Source organism: Falco cherrug, chromosome 1 (genome assembly GCF_023634085.1).
Source record: "Falco cherrug isolate bFalChe1 chromosome 1, bFalChe1.pri, whole genome shotgun sequence".
Classification (NCBI taxonomy): Eukaryota; Metazoa; Chordata; class Aves; order Falconiformes; family Falconidae; genus Falco; species Falco cherrug.
The window spans coordinates 14235001-14251520 of record NC_073697.1 but is presented as its reverse complement, the minus strand read 5'-3'; the positions used below and the strand labels follow the sequence as shown (position 1 = coordinate 14251520).

Sequence of the window (16520 nt, the reverse complement as noted above, 5' to 3'; positions counted from 1 at the left end):
AAACAAAGAAGAAAAAAGAAAAAAAAAGAAAAAGAAAGACCTCTACACAAGTACAAGTGGTAATTCTGTAACAGCAATGTTAAGGATACCTATTTTGTAGGGGATTCTACCTGAGGCACTATGTGAGGTAAAGTACAACAGAATGCAGCCATTCTTGCTGGCTGCACAATTTATGACCCTGTAGTCAGCAGATACACACCAGAGCTATACCAGAGCTTGGTCACCATCAAAAAAAGTAGCAATAAATGGAAAATAACTTCAGGATCAGCGATGACAAGCAACTGAACACGAAGCCCAACTGCAATACCATGCCTAAAGAGGTAGTTCAGTGGGTGGATTTATAAGTAGAAAACTACCATGTAACTACAGGGACTTGATTTCACCATTGGCAGTAATAAGATGTAAATCTGGCTACTTTATACAGTTCTGAGGTCCTTCAATTTGAAAGGATATTGGGAAGTTGAATGATTGTAAGGAAAGACTGCAAATATAATTTAAGGACTAATAGTTCAGCCCTAGAGCTATTTAGCTTTTCAGGAAGTATTCTGAAATGTGATTATAGGACTTAACTCCCAAGAGAAGTGGTAGGCTCTTCCTTTTTTGTTGTTGCCAAATCATACCTTGATGCCTTCCTTTCTCAACAATATATATTAGACAATACATGTTTTTGGGCTCAGGAGACAAAAGAGTGAGTGAAAATTGATGTAATAGGTTGTGTTACATTTTATAATGGCTGCTACTAATCTAAAGGTTTCCAAATCTTAGGAAATAATACAGTTAGTATGATAAAATACAGCCACCAGAGTAAGGAAATTTGGAGAACTGCTACCACATTCAGCATTTTTGTGTAAGTTACATACAATCTTGAGTACAAGGTGACTGATCTTGTAATAATATATTCAGCACTGCTACCTCTCAAGAAATCATTAAATTCAAGTATTTAGAATGTTTTGATCCTTTTTTTTTTTTCTGCTGAGTGCATTATGGGATAGAATTATAGTTGCCCGATACTTTTAAAGCATTTAATTATTTTGCCTGATTTTTTAACAATACATTCAGATACATCAGGACTATTTTTTCTTGATAATTAAGTTCTTAAACATCAGTGAAATCAAAGTATTACCAGTTCAATAGCTTCTCATTTAAACTTTCTGCCGCTCTTCTACTTGGCAGTAGTTTAAAACAAAAAGAAAATAATGGTAGTGAAAATCAGTCCGCAAGGAAAAATGGGGACTAGTATTTTCATTAAAAAATTGTCTTTGCTACATAACTTCGAAGGAACAACTGTAAAATGTTGCTCTGTGACTAACAGCTCTCTTCACCACAACATAATGGAGCAGTAAATCACCAGAACAGGGAAGCAGACTTCTAGTTTTGGTGGTTTGTTTTTTTTCTGGTAAATGCTTATTCTTTTCTTCTACACACATGCCACATACTCAGGGTACTTAGTAATATTAATAGGCACAGGTGATGGAATCAGTATTTTCTCCACTACGCTGGGCTGGCTATATATCCCTAAATACTTGAGCCCAGGTGCATGTCCTAGATTTGAGTTCCAGGTGCATGTCTCACTCATATCCTTACTCAACTTTGGGCCAAGACCAAGGCACACAGCTTCCTTCTTTTCACCACATTCTTGAGATAGGGAAGAAAAGGATAAGTATGCACACATACTGCAATACTTATGTAGCCAGTGTGACATAAAATACATTGGAGAGGGCCACTGATGTTGAATTAGCAACTCCTTCATTAAGATACATTCATGGCTTCCAAAAACTAAGTTGAAAAATCGAATACCAAAAGTATTCCTGCTAATCGTGCTGTCAAAGAGAATTAGAAATTGGGAGATGTGCAGAGAAAAACTGTTTCTCAAGTTCTTCAGAGCTGGTTTTTTATTATTATTTAACCTTCAAGAATCCTTCAATTTCCTCTTGAGTAGGGCTTCCAGGAAGCACAAGTTACCATCATCCATTCATGGCATCTCTCTCTGTTATGAAATACTTCTACAAGCTTGTGCTAATTCCTTCTGAGATACTGGCTGCATATAAAATTACCACCTCTTCTCTTTCATTAGAACTCCTTAAAATTAAATCACATAACTGTCAGTAGATTTTACCGCAGAAACAATTTTCAAGCAGAGACCTCAATGACTTCAAGAAACATTAAAAGCCAATGGACAAATAAAACATATGCATCATGTTGTACCACTCTTCTTGATTTCCATTTATATCTACAGACCTTCACAGGAGTGACTGACAAGAAGCAGCTCCAAATAATCCTATTTATGTGCTTAAGTTAGCAGGAACAGTGAAGAAACCCTACAAGCTTGCTCACAGCAATGTTAGGGCCTCCAAACGAATTTCATCCACACAGGGACCATTAGTTCTATTAGAGGAACAAAACAGCATCTTCTTAGGAGGGTATCATGGGTGATTGCTATATAATGCAGTCACCTCTCCTCCTCTGTTTTTGTACAGTGTTTTCCTCCTTGTCTGACTGTCAGTGCTGTGATGAGTGAAAATGTTGTTAGTGAGATCAGAACTAAAGTTCAGGAGTATCTTTGTGAAGGAAATAAGTCGCTTCTGTTTCTTGGTTATATCAGCCTCCAGGCAGTTTTAAGTATATTCTTTGGAAAATCATCATGCAACAGATTTGCTGCTTTGTGACAATGTAACAATTTATCACTCCTAAATTTCCTCTTCACAGTAGAAAAAGAGAGAAAATCAATGACCGCTATTTCATTCTATCTATCAACATTAAAAATATCTTATTGGGATAGCTGTCCAAAATGCTTTTTAGAGGCATCAATGCAAATTACCTGTCATTCAACCATAGCTGCATAATTTATTTTTTTTTACTTGATACAACATATATCTGTCAAAGTTTGAAAAAATAGTTTTGCTATTGTCACTAGAGTTAAGTATTTGTTCATATTTCGGATACAGAAAAGAAATTAAGAGAAAATTCTATTTTCAGACACTTGGGTATAAGAGACAAAAATTTTACACTTACTTTTAGGGAAAAAAAATTGTTTGCCCTTTCTGGCTACCATTGCTCCTAGGTTGGAAAAGGTGAACAGTTTTTGTTTACTTCAATGAAGAGTCTCTGTGCTAATTCAAGAGTAACATTATATGGATGAGTTATACAGGAATTGACTAGATGCTTGGGTTAACATCTACGAATCTGTGTAAATGAACAGGGGACTCAAAAAAGGCAACATGTTACCTTGGCAAAACACTTCGCTGGAATACAGAGACCTAATGTTGATCAGGGACAACTGAAATTTCGTTGATTTCATTTTACTTTTTCACATATACCACTATATAAGAAGAATCAGGCACATCAAGCAAAATGTATACATTCAAATTAATATATCTGACGCTCCAAGCATTTCTTGAGTAGGCACAGAGAACACATTCGGCGCTTCTCGCACTTTCCTTGTGGATGCAGTATTTTAGATAGTGTCAGGGTTTTTTTACTTGCTGGCTGTACAGTATCTGCACTGCCTGCTGGAAAATTATCTATCCACATAGTATTCTCCATTACTGATTTCTAGTTTTACAGTGTACAACAACTAAGTCAAATCAAATACCCTTCAAGTAGTCTATTTTCATGGAATAATTGCTACTGTTCTCACAGTGATCTCCCATCCTTATAAGTAAAAGACCATGGGCAATGATTATAGGAATCAGACTGCAGGGGATAAACGTAAAAATGTTTTAAACCCCCTTGCTTTAAAGCTACCACTTGGATTATGTGAGTTTTGTTTTATTCTATTTATTTATTATTTTCTATAATATACTCATTCCTCAAATTCTTTCCCCTTTCTATTTAAGAGCTGGAGTATTGCTTCTAGGCACATTCCCTTTCTCCTTACCTGTGAAGTACATAAAGCCCCCGTTCTTGCCAGCCTGCATTAAACACTGCAATACAATTACCCTCAGTCACTGGACTGTTATCTCACGGAATTGAATTAGACTTTGTAGCTTAGAGAACATCAACTTATTTACACAAAATGTTATAGTTGAAACAGGTCCAGTTTAGAGTACTATATGATGGTTAGGGTAGTAAAGACTAAAAAGATCACATCACTGATTTAAAACAGAACTAAAAGTTGAATCTGAATCAGAGGGTAGCTGTTGAGAGTCTTATCAAGCAGGCTGTTGCTTATTCAGAAGCATGGAAAATCAGTTTCCCATTTAGTCTTGCCTCTAATTTCCAGCTGTAAAAGTTTCCTCAAGGAAGGTTTGTTTGGGACTGATAGCAGTTCTGTGGAAATTTTCAGTGTCAGTTTTTCACAAGTACAAGCTATCAGAATTTCCGGTTCAGAAATATAAACCAGCCTTAGACTGATGTTCAAAAATACCCCTGAGAAGTCCCTTCTGTTTTTGTGTATTGAACGTAGTGGTTACCTACAGAGGCAGAAAAGGAAGTGTTCAGGAAATAACAGAATCATATAAATGGCTATTTTCCTGAAAAAGGTGTAAAGTATTTCATTTTTCTCTCTCTAACGCAAACCAAAAACATCTTCCTCTCAGAAAAAGACTATCTTAATTGGCTTATTGCCCTTATAGCTGAAATACAAAATATTTAGTTAGTATGTGCGATGAATTTTGAATCAACATAGGTTGTCACAATTACTATTTATGATTATTCTCTCAAGAGTATGTCAGTATATCTTTCATCCATGAAGGCTTTCTAATATATAGTCCTGACTGTTCTATGCAAAACCTGATTAAAATTTAAATTTGCTTTATATATCTAGATTTTACTTGCATTACCACTCTAAAACGTGACCAAAAATCAACATGGGACAACACTTACGACATTTCTAAAGCAAAATATCGCCCGACAGACTTAAGTACTTACCCGATACCTAGACGTAATTTCTTACCTCTACCCTCCAGTGTATTCCCATCAGTGCCCACTCACCCACCATTCACTCCCCTGACCATGGAAGTCTTCCCATTAAACACAATGAAAGCTGTTGCACCAGCCCACCCGCATATCTGAATTTAGAGGGTCAGTCCCTTTTTACGTGCATCTCAAATACATGCCGTTTTAAAGCAGCCTCCCACCAAGGGCAGCTTGTGCCACATTTGAGGTTAAGCTCCACTGCCCCTTTCCCGGGGTCCCTGAGCACTCCCAGGCCCCCTCCTGCGTCCAGCTCCTGGGGCATTGCTGAGCACCCGCAGGGCAGGAGAGGCCCTGAGCTCCCACTGGAATCGCAGCAACACTTGGCTGGATTCAGTGGAGTGAAAATGAACCCAAAGAATGAAAATATAAAGAAAATGTTGTGGGATGCTGATGTTGGATAGTTTCTTCTGAATTTAAAGTGAGGGGAAAATTAAGGGAAAGAGAAAAATATTATGATGGTTGTTATATGAAGCGCTGTTTTCCCTTCCTGAAACAAGGAAGTTTTTACTTCTTTGCCAGATAGAACTGCAGCATCTGTTGTCATGGCTCTTCTCTTTTATAACTTAAATTAAAATAATTTCTGAAAAAACATTTCATCCCTTTTCCCCCTTATACGGGCTAAAATTTAAACAGGTAGAGATAAGCATAAAATCCAACCTTTATTCCACTTTGAACTAGCTTGTGTATATCCAGAAAAGGTTCTTTGAGTATGTCTCCTTCAGGACTGAAAATCTTCACATATCCTTCTTTCTCAAGAATAAAGAGGCGATGGGATCCATCCCCGCAATGTACTGCTCCGACAGGCTGCCTTAGTCCACTCACAACCTCCTGAATACAGAAGCAGTTGTGCTTGTGTTTTCTAAAAAAATTTAAAAAAATAGTGAGAAATTTCTTCTTTCTTGTAACCATGACACAACAATGTCCCTAAAAGATAAAATTATTGTTCTGGAGTGATATTAAAAACACACTTATACAATCCAGAATAAATTATTTCCTTGAATGTATGCAAGCAGCTAATACAGCAGAAAATCAATTTGAACTTCATTTGAGCAAAATTTGGTTTGTATTCAAGACAGAAAATTAATTCATCTTAGATCTGAAATTTAAAGGAATAGGAGAGAAAAAATTTGGTAAAGAAAGAGAACAGTTTATAAAGACAAAATTTCTACCGTACAATAAATAGTAAATTCTAGCAATTTGACAAAATTTGGCCTCTAAACGCCATTTAAAAATAATGACTTATGATGGAAGAATCTAATTTAATTATTTTCACAAAGAAAAATAAATGAGTGAAATAAATTAAAAATAATGAAATAAGTATTTTACTAATAAACTTACTGTAGTTGTTTAGTAATATTAAATTCAGGTAGAAATGACTTCCTAGAACTCCATGTGATCCACAGGGTGGATCAAACCCGGATTCTAACACCTTTTCAGCAATGCAAATATCAAATGGTACTGAAATTTTGACACTAATGTAACTTTCTCTTTTGATGTACACTAGCAGCAGCAAAAGAAAGTAACATCTGGAAAACACAGCTGCTGAGCATAAGCACACACTGAGCTGTTTCACTGTGAAAACCACAGGCTTTGCTAAGGTTTTTTTTTCAGATTAAACAGCATTTATCTTTATGAACCTGCTGATCTCTTCCTCTTTGTCGTATTCTTCCATGTGGTCCAGGGAGTTAGAAGCTGGCCCTCGCACTTGTTTTCTTGGAAAATCTGGAAAGCATACACCACCATCTTTTCTTGCATAGTAAAAGCAAAACTCATCAGCTGTAGTTTGGAGAAAACCTTAAAAATGCAAAAGAGCATACAAATATTTAGTGTGTTGTCATGTTTGCAGTTTTGTGCTGTCAAACGAATCTTTAAATAGATTATATATTGAGTGGAAAAAGAAGTCATTTTAAACAAAGTGCTATCTGCAAAAAAGGCCTGCTCTGAATAAATACAAACTATTACCTTTTATAGTTTATTCTATTAAACCTTATTTTCAGTGTACTTAAATAAAAATACAAATTAATCCAAAATGACTCTACAGTTCACTCATGAAAACATTAAGAGACAAAGTTCAGAGCTGAGGCTGTGATATGCTTTTCCCTGAATTTAACCCTATTAATCAAGTGTAGTATCTGCTGTAAAATAGCTTGAGCCGCTTTCATTTAACTTTTTTTTAAGTGTCTTGTTGTAGTAAAAATTTCAGTGAAGACTTTGGTAAAAGACACGCAGCAGAGACTTTGTGGAATTCTGGCAGCAAAGGAGAGGTGAATAATTAGCTGCCTCAGAATGCGAGAAGCGCTGCTGAGGACTGCATCGTGCTGACATACGGGTAGGCCTCCGGTTGATTCCAAGCGTTAGAGCGGGTGAACACAGTGTCCTACGGTGAGGTCTGTGTCCTCAGCCCCCGTCCCCTGAAAAGGGGATATCTCTCAAGCTGCATTGGCGCTGGCTTTAAGCTGGCTTGGATGAAAGGCGGTCTTTAGGTTTTAGGTCAAAATGGGAAGGGGTTTGAGGATCCAGGGAAATAAGAAGTTGGTAAATGAGAGCCTCTGAGGAAAAACCCTGCCACTACTGATACTGCATTACGTTTAATGACAGCAAAATTACCTGTTTCTGTCTGCAAACCTATTTCTAGTCATTTCTATCCAGTTTTTAATTATTAGTGTTAAAACTAAGATGATAGAATTTGGCTAGTTATACATGTACTATTTTATAGAACGTTGTTAACATAATATGCCTTAAGTTGCTACCTTCATTCCTCTTTGCATTATTGGCATAATGTGTTAGGATGTACTATGGTCCAGGACATAACTCATCGGATACATAGAATTAGCACTTAATTGGAATTAGAGGCCTAATTTATGCATGGCTTTACCACTTGTGAATAATGCAGTAATCCATAGATCCTGGCCATAAAGCCTCTGGCTTACAACGTACAGTAAGAGCTGATCAGGGACAGCTGTGTCTCGTTGGAAAATGCCAATTCCTTAAAAGCAAAGCTTTTTCAGAAACATTATCAGTTTTGACAAAATTTAGTTAACATGATGTTTCTGGTCCAGAATCAAACTTCTGGTCTAAATGAAAAAGAGAGAAACAGACAGTAAACCTTGTATCACTATACTTCAATGTCTTGCAATTAGGGTGTTTCATTAGGAAGAGGAATATTCAGGTCAATGCCCCTCATCTGTCAGGCAAGAGTTTGACCCTAAGTCTCCCATTTCCCAAGTAAATGTCCTAACAACGACTTTATTAGCTATCCTGGGGTGGTCTCTCTGTGGCTTTCTTCATGGAAAATTTCGAAAGAGTTCAATTTCTTCCTTATGTGGAATAGGAAAATTTTTTAGATCCCAGAATTTTTGTGGAGTGGAAAGCCTTTCCCACCCAACTATACTTTTCATATGCATCTTCCTTGAAAAATATTGGAAAAATAACACGACAAAGCCCGCCCTTGGTTTCTATAAAATAGTATCTGGAAACACATGGTAGAGTGTTGTGGTGTAAAAGTTTAATTACCATGATTTGGAGCTTCAGTAAATATCATCTCTGAGGAGCTGGTTTTAATTTATAGTAGTTATTTGGAGAAAATGGGAGATATAATTTCAAGTGGAACAACCGAAGAGGAACTCTGATATAATCACAGAGTAGTATTCCAAGGCTTGTAGATACAATGCCAAAATCAAAGGTAATCTAAAATCTTGCTGTTGAATTATTTGACTTAAGAATACAGAGTTTTTTCTTTAATAGTTTATTTCTCTAGGCACAGTGGGTCATTCAAGAAAATGTAATAGCAAATTAGAGGTGTAGAATTTCTAAGCATTTCTAGAATTTTCGAAGTATTCCATCTACTATTTACTAAAGATAAACTACTCTTGGCTTGAATGTTATCTTTAATCAGAAGAACTGAGAGCATATTATGATCCTATTGTTTACTCAGTACATATTAATTTCAAATAATAATGGACATAAACTGTCTTGATTAGTGCATTATGCAATGCCTTTTCTTATATGTAAGACAAATCTTTTTTCCCTAAGAAATATTTCATCGCGCACTTAAGTACATGTTGCACTGCAGTTGCCTCTTGGTATTTAGCAAACCCATCAGCAGGTTCCAACAAAGGATAAGGCTTATGTTCTCTTTTCCTTAGAAATGCTAGTAAAAAATTGGGTTTGAATTAAACTATGAAAATCAGTCAGTAAATTTCTAAAATGTTGTGTTACTGAAAGAAATGTAACCTCTCTAAAGACAGTTTCACCTGTGTATTAGGGATGGAATTTTGTTCTACAAAAAACACAGTAATTTACAAAAAAAAAAAAAAAAAAGAAATCTGCTTGTGTTATGTATGTTAGATTCAACATACTAACAGCTTCAACGAAGACAGAGAAGTATTTGCTTCTACTCTCTTATCTGCTTGTAGCCATTTAATGTTTTATTTATCATGCTTAGATTGTAAGGTCTTTAGTGTAGAGTTTGCCATTTTGTTCAGTGTTCGTACAGTGTCCAGAAGAATGGTCCCTGCCAAGCACCCCTATGCAGTAAAATTGTTTGGAGAGAAAAAAAAAAGATCATTTTGCTCAGTCGGATTTTATTCAAATGCAGCTCTGTCACTCTCCTCTATGAGAATTATGCCTAATACGGACTGCAACATTTGGTCCTGTGTGAATTTCTGCACTTACTATATTTTGAAAGACTTATACATATCATTACAAATTTCCTACCAGCTGTGTATGTGTTGACAGAGCAGCGCCCGTGTTAACAATGAAAACTGAAATCACAAAGGAAGATAAAACATAATGTTTAAGTGTTGCATGTGTCAGGTTTTGCACAGGCTTACATTTCTATGCTTTTGAAACTTTCTGTCTTCCAAAACTACAGACTTTTCAGTTAAGGCAGTTACAGTGAAGGCTCTCTGTGTTCATCCTTATAAAAAACTGTAGGAATATGTTGCATGATATCAAGCCTTTTCAAAGGAAAACTCCTGCTCTCAGCTGATCCTCACCTCCTCTCTCCACTCATACTTGTGGTCAGTTATTCCTCACCTTGTATCTTCCTTTTTATACCACCTTCACCAAATTCCACTTTGCTGGATTCCCGGCTAACCCACCCCCCTGCCTCTTCTCTTTGATATATAATTCAAATGTCCTGGTAGCATTTGTCCCGGTCTTTACAGCAAGCCAAGTTTCTGTTCACTCCCTTGTTTGCACTGCACACAGGATTGAATATCATCCACTCATCTGAGTAGACCTATACTGGTTTAGACAGCATCTGGAAGTCAGGATCACCTGCTTTACTCCTGCTATGATCTTAAGCATACAGTTCAGTATCATGTCAAAGAAGCATTTTCCTGGTTTTGGTGTAGGTTGTTGGGTTTTTTTCTTTTTTTTTCTGATTTGTACTTTTGACAGATAGGTGTGAATTTGTTCACAAAACCCCCACATTCTCCTCTCTCTTCTGAACTCTCAGTGAAAACTAAATGAAAGAGGTAATTCCAGACTGATTGTTTAAAAATGTAAGATGTTCGGTGGTAGCTCACATAATTTCCTACTGGTTTTAGATTGAGTAGTGGCCCTCTTCTTGTACTCACATATTGCACATACCTGCACACAGGTTAATCCCCTTGATGCTCTTGTTAGCAGTAGCAACATTATGAGCCACTACTATTTTTCTGCAAGTTGACTATGTTGATTGTGACTATTAGTTGACTATGTCAGAACTTCTGATAATGTTGTATGGGTTGCAGAATTTCTTAGATTTCCAGCACTTTGGATTGGGGTGCCCCTCTTTGGCATTAAAAATTCTTATCAAGCATCTGTTCTGGTAATGCCTGGATTCAGATCTGGGTCTGAATTCACCCACAATCATCTAGAACCCATTTCTTCAAATGAAAATAATGGAGAGCACATAGTTCAAAATCTGTCCCACATCCTTGGATGGCAGAACGCACCGTGGCTGGGGCAGAGTTTTGTTCCTTAGAATATATCACACTTCCACTGGCATGAATCAAGTTTCCCCTCATGCCTAAAGGTAGAATCAACCGTGCCATTCTCTAGTAGCTAAATTAATAAGAAATATTAGACAGCCTTCTCTTATGACCTTGGAAAACTTGTATTTCATATTGATTGAAAATACTTCATTAAGTCATTTAACTCCAGTGTCTCCATCAGTAATCACTTAAACTGAGGCTTACAATAAAGATCAGATGAGAAATAATGACAACAGTCAACTGGGATGAAGCAGTGAAGTTCTAATCTCACAGGCTTTGTGAAACGTTCCACCCTCCTGGCTAACATATCCATACAATCCTAACAGCTATTGTTATTACTGTGTTTGAATAAAGAATCGGGTCCACTTTTTCTCTGGATATTCCTAAAGAAGTCTGTCTTTATCAGAGGAAGTTCTGATACAGTCATAACTGGTGGGCAAACTGCTGTCTTTAAAAGAGTTAACCAAGGATCTGCTAGAGTTTTCATCTTTGAAAAAGGAGACAGAACAATAAATCAATTTCTGGAGCTAAGTCATGAAAAAAACTGATGTATAATTGCCCAGTCTTTTTCTTTAATATGTACCACTAAAATTTCAATTCCAGAACAGATGCTTTCTATCTTAAATCACTAATAATATTTCTCATTTGTGCAGGACTTAAGGGATAAAATTATTTTTGTAGTTGGCAATTTCCTTAAACTCCTTTGTATTGGTGTTCAGAAACAATTAGCGCTCCTTAATGGAGCAAGAGTAATTATTTGAGTTTTTAACAATTGCACAGTGAATCATTGCAAGAGACCTTGGGTTTAGGGGTCTGTTAATCTCCAACTCTCTGTTTAACCCTCCAGGCTAAGCTGAAAACTTAGCTTCCACATATTCTATTTTTTTCTTTCTTTTGCAATAAAAATTATTATGGATATACAGGTCTCACAAGTAAGATGGAAAACCCAAATAAGTTGTTATTTTAATTATTTATATCTTAGAACGTATAAGACTGTTGAGCTATATTAAAGTCCTGTAGGCCATCTTCTCAAAAAGAGGGACCTGAATTTTACTTAATTAATACCTTCAGGAAGTGCTAGTATGGGTATCAACAACCGTATGTACCAGTCAAGTCACCAAATTAACCCTGTTGGTGGATGTAAGTAAGCAACAACTTTTTGTTAGTACAACCCACTTTCAGAACAAGTATTTAGAATGATTATTAGCATCTGATTGATGTAGGAAAAATCCTATTTTAACTGACGCTAAAGTATGTAAGCTCTTTTCCTGCAAAGCACAGTGCTCTGCCCAGTGCTAAAGTTATGCTTTCATCTGGTTATCTTTCAAGGCAACCTGGGTGGTCACAAAAAGCACTTGACATCTTGATGCACTTCAGCAGTTTTACATATACACAAACTTTGTAGAAAAATAAATTTGTCATTCGTCACCACATATGTTGATCTGAGGAGTGAGGTTCCTGTGGCTATAGCTCCTGTGCTGCTCAGCTCTTTCTCATTCTCTCCCTCTCTCTGCTTCCTCTTCTTTCTCCCTTTTCCCTCTTTCACTTTTTCCAATTAAACAAATTGTTTCCTCAGAAACACAGAATTTCACAAAACAACGATGAGGGACTTGCTCTGCAGAATATGCTAATCATTTGCACTAGCTACAAACTCACGTCAAAAAAACTCTTTGTGCTGACTTCTTATACGGGCCAAACATTTAGAATATCTAATCTGTTATCGCTGTTCAGCAGGCAGTCTTGGCAACTGTGATCTATTCTGCTTTGCTTTGGGGAACGTGATAAAGAGCAAGAAACAGCTGGTTTAAGAAAGCCTTAGAAACATCTCTTAGTTTATAAAGAAAATAATAATATTTTCATATTTGAATGGGTTGAGATACATGTTAAACCACAGTAAAGGGAAAAAGTAAGTCAATTCAAAATGTTTTCTCAAGTCAATAAAAATACGCTGCAAAAAATCCCTGCGCTCTTGGGATTTCAGAGAAAACAAGTACACACTGTACACATGCAATTAAAAAACCCTCATCCAAATCTCATCCACTTAAACTATCCCCTTTACTCAAATATGTTTATATTATATTACAGAGTTGTGTTCATATGTCAAAAATGACTATTCACAAATTCATTTTTCATATCATTATCAACTGTTTTTTCCAGTCTGTGTTGCTAGTAAAAAAAAGAAAACATAACCAGTTCAATTATTTTCTCCTGTGTGGCATTATTTATAAGTAGTGTTTGGACAGGGAAAAAAGCATAGTTTAAAAATGACAGTCTTAAACATATAAATAGTTTACTACTGAGAATACCAAAGATGTTATTTAATATAAGGGTGCATTAAGACAGTATTTCTAAAAGAACCATCTTCTGTGGTTATTTTGTTGATATAGTTACAAGTGATAGCACACATTTGGTGACTGCTTAGACAACACAGGTCAAATTCTGGTTTTGGTTATGTCCAGCTAACTCTACTGACTATAGTGAGGAAGTGTTAGGTTAGTTAAGAATTTGGTTGTTAACAGCGTGTTGGAAGTGATTCAGAGATCACAGAAGTCTATCGAATGGCTTCCTTTGATTTCAATGGGCTTCAAACCCTGTGGAAAAAACATCAGTTTCTAGGGTAACAAAACCAGAAAAAACACTTTACTCATCAGCTTTTAGAGTCTACAGCAAACAGCCAGCATCCTTTATTTCTTGCATTTTAAAGCTATTGATCATTTAGAATAGCCTTTTGGATGCCCAGCTGCTTGTTTACATGATTTGAATGAGCATGCTAATGTTTTAGCAAAGGTAATAGTTTCAGGTGCCTTTGCCAACAAATAATCCTGGGTTTCATGGAGGGTTTAATAGAAGGGTGGCGAGAAAGTGCTCAAAATATTTCCCTCACTACACTACACAACCATGGTGAAGACCCTGAGACATTCTGTCTTTCCTTGGGCAAACCCCCCTGGATATCAACAGGGATTTTACCTAGTGAAGAGCTGGATCTGTAACTGCTCAGGCAACATCAACATTTCAAAGCAGACATCCTTTAGCCCCATATTTTTCAATTGGTTTTACCTGGTATGTGACCTCTGCAAGTATAATAGAATTCTTTACAATAGTCTTTGCACAGGTAGGGAAGAGTTAGTTCTCTCTCGGGTGTTTCCCCCTTCTCAGGTGAGTGGAATAGGTTCTGAGCATGAGGTGAGCAGTGTGCACATTTGATTTCCTCCAGTAGCTTCGCACATTCTGTGTTGTTGGTGACAGAAAGTATCTGCAAGCCACAAACCAGAAACAAATAAGCATATGACCTGTTTCCCCATCCTACACAAAAAAAAAATTGCATGATCTAATGTAATAAATAATGCTAGTGGAACCATACAGTTAGTATAAATGCATCATGTTTCATGTCACTGTTCCGGAAGTGCAGAAATTATTACTATTGAATGTGCAATATGTCATTAGTACAGTGAGATTTTAAGCGCTTGCTTCTCTCTCCCAGATAAGAATAACAGTACTCGAGTTATTTTATGGACTCATGCCTGCAATCTCTTAATCATGTAGGCAGTCTCTGAACTAGAGGGATCATTTACATAAGGAGAAGCTACAGCAGCAGGCCTTCTACCCACTTCTCTTATGAGAAATACTTAAAAACCTAACTTGTAAAGTGACCTGTCCAAGCATTTAAAGACTAAAACTCCTACCATCAAAACACATCAGGAAAACTACACCGTGGTCTTTTCTAAATAGGTGTATCTTGAACAATACCCCGGTCTGGCTACTGAAATGGCTGCTGTGGAGTTCAGCAGGTGCCTTGGCTTCTTCACATTTTAAATCCTGCTCTGCTTTTTGCTTTCTCTGAGGCAAACTACTTGGAGGTAGGAAAAGCTGCATGTTTTCAGACATTTCACTTTGTAAGTGAAAAAGTAGAATTTTTAACATCTTGTTTGTCTGAATATCGAAACAGTAACTTTGTCCTGAAAAAAAGAGCATATATTATGCATAGTAGTTGAAGGAGCACGAAACCACGATTGATGATGTGTTTAAGTAAACACAGGAGCCTAAGGAGCGCAATGTCATCAAATCGTGAAAAATAATGGAAAACAGCATAGTCGTCTTTATTAGTCTTTGAATACAGTGCACTTTGTTAATCTATTGTTAACCACATTGATTGTTTTTTGATCATTCATCCCAATGGTGGGTAGTGGGAAATGTGTTCTCAGTTGAGAGGGACTGAATCTGATCCAATGCAAAAACAAAACTCAGGTTCTTTCTGCTATTTGTTTAATGCAGTTTTAAACAAAGACTGTAAGACACTTCTATTAAGAAATATTAATGCAGTAAATATTCGCATTTTGTAAAATTTGTAAATATTTGTAAACAGCACATTTGAAAACAGTGACACCGTTTTGCTAAAGTTCGTATCTCTGAGTTGATTTGTAGAAGGACTTTTGAATGTCATTCCCTTGCAACATAACATTGTAGGGAATTGCCTAAATTGCTTTTGATAAAATAAGTTATTCAATGCATGAGGACTCTTCATATGTTTGAGTAGAGCTGTCTTATAGGTCGGCTCTCTTCTAGGATGCAGTACTTCGATAACACAGTTCTGAACTCAGCATTTTATTTATGGACCATAATTACATAAACCTCAAACAAGAGAAATGCACTCTCCATTGTTTTGAAGAGATAGATATTCAAAATATTACACAATATATGGCCTGTACAGTTACACAAAATCCTATTTAAAGGAACCTTAATTTAGAAGATGAACCGTTTCCAGGACGATTTAGTCTTACCATATATACATTGTCCAAAGGCCATCTGAAACATGTACTAAAGTTTAGCAGCGTAAGCTGAGCCACTGATAAGAAGAACACTGTTTGGCTTCTACACTTATTCTGGAAGAGCTGCCATTGGCTTCTAAACCGATTTCTCCAGATTTGCCAGGATTGTTAAATGCATTAAATGTTCTGTTCTTTAGACTATCTGTCCTCAGACTATCCTTGGCTTCATAACACCTGCAATTAAGTAATGTGACTAACATCTGGCACATATGGTTTAGTATCTCTCTTCAGACTTCTTGGGAATATAATTGTCTCGTATCTTCTTTTGGAAAGGGTTTCCCTACCTTTGTTTTATTTTTAAACCTTGAAGACAGTAATCGATTAATTGCATGTTGCATGTATGGCAAAAGGTTTGCATTGGTCCTGAATTCTTCGGGGAATTCTTTTCCACAGTGGCAGCCCCTTCTCTCCTGAAAAGGTTTAGACTCTTCTTGGTAGACTGCTCATTTGGGCATAGCAGCAGAACTGTTAACCTTAATCTTCCTTCTTGAATTTCAGATGTTCTAGATATGGTAGATCTGAAGGAAAATGCCTTGAAGGCAAGAACTAAAAATGTAATGATAACCAAAGTATAACCAAAATACACAATAATAAAACGTTGAACTTAATACTGCCTAGGATTGCAATGCAGGTAGTAGAGATCAGACTTTACATGCTTGCAGTAGTTGACACTGCTGAGGCAATCCTCTGCATTAGCTGGACTTTCTTAAGGGACGATGGCATCCTGACCTTGTTACTTTGCGTTACTGTGGTTCTGATGCTGTGGCCTGTATAATTCAGTCATGTCACTGTCTGC

At 36.6% G+C, this 16520-nt stretch overlaps 1 protein-coding gene across 1 annotated transcript in view; it reads right to left on the bottom strand.

Annotated features, from left to right (window-relative positions):
- Window positions 1-16520, bottom strand: part of HHIP (hedgehog interacting protein) — a 73910-nt gene that overhangs the window by 51957 nt on the left and 5433 nt on the right. Inside the window, exons 2-4 of the mRNA XM_055700945.1 lie at window positions 13956-14151; window positions 6555-6711; window positions 5575-5776 (exon numbers count right to left, since the gene is read on the bottom strand). Of these exons, the coding sequence (XP_055556920.1) occupies window positions 5575-5776; window positions 6555-6711; window positions 13956-14151 (555 nt within the window). The remainder of the gene's footprint in view (window positions 1-5574; window positions 5777-6554; window positions 6712-13955; window positions 14152-16520) is intronic.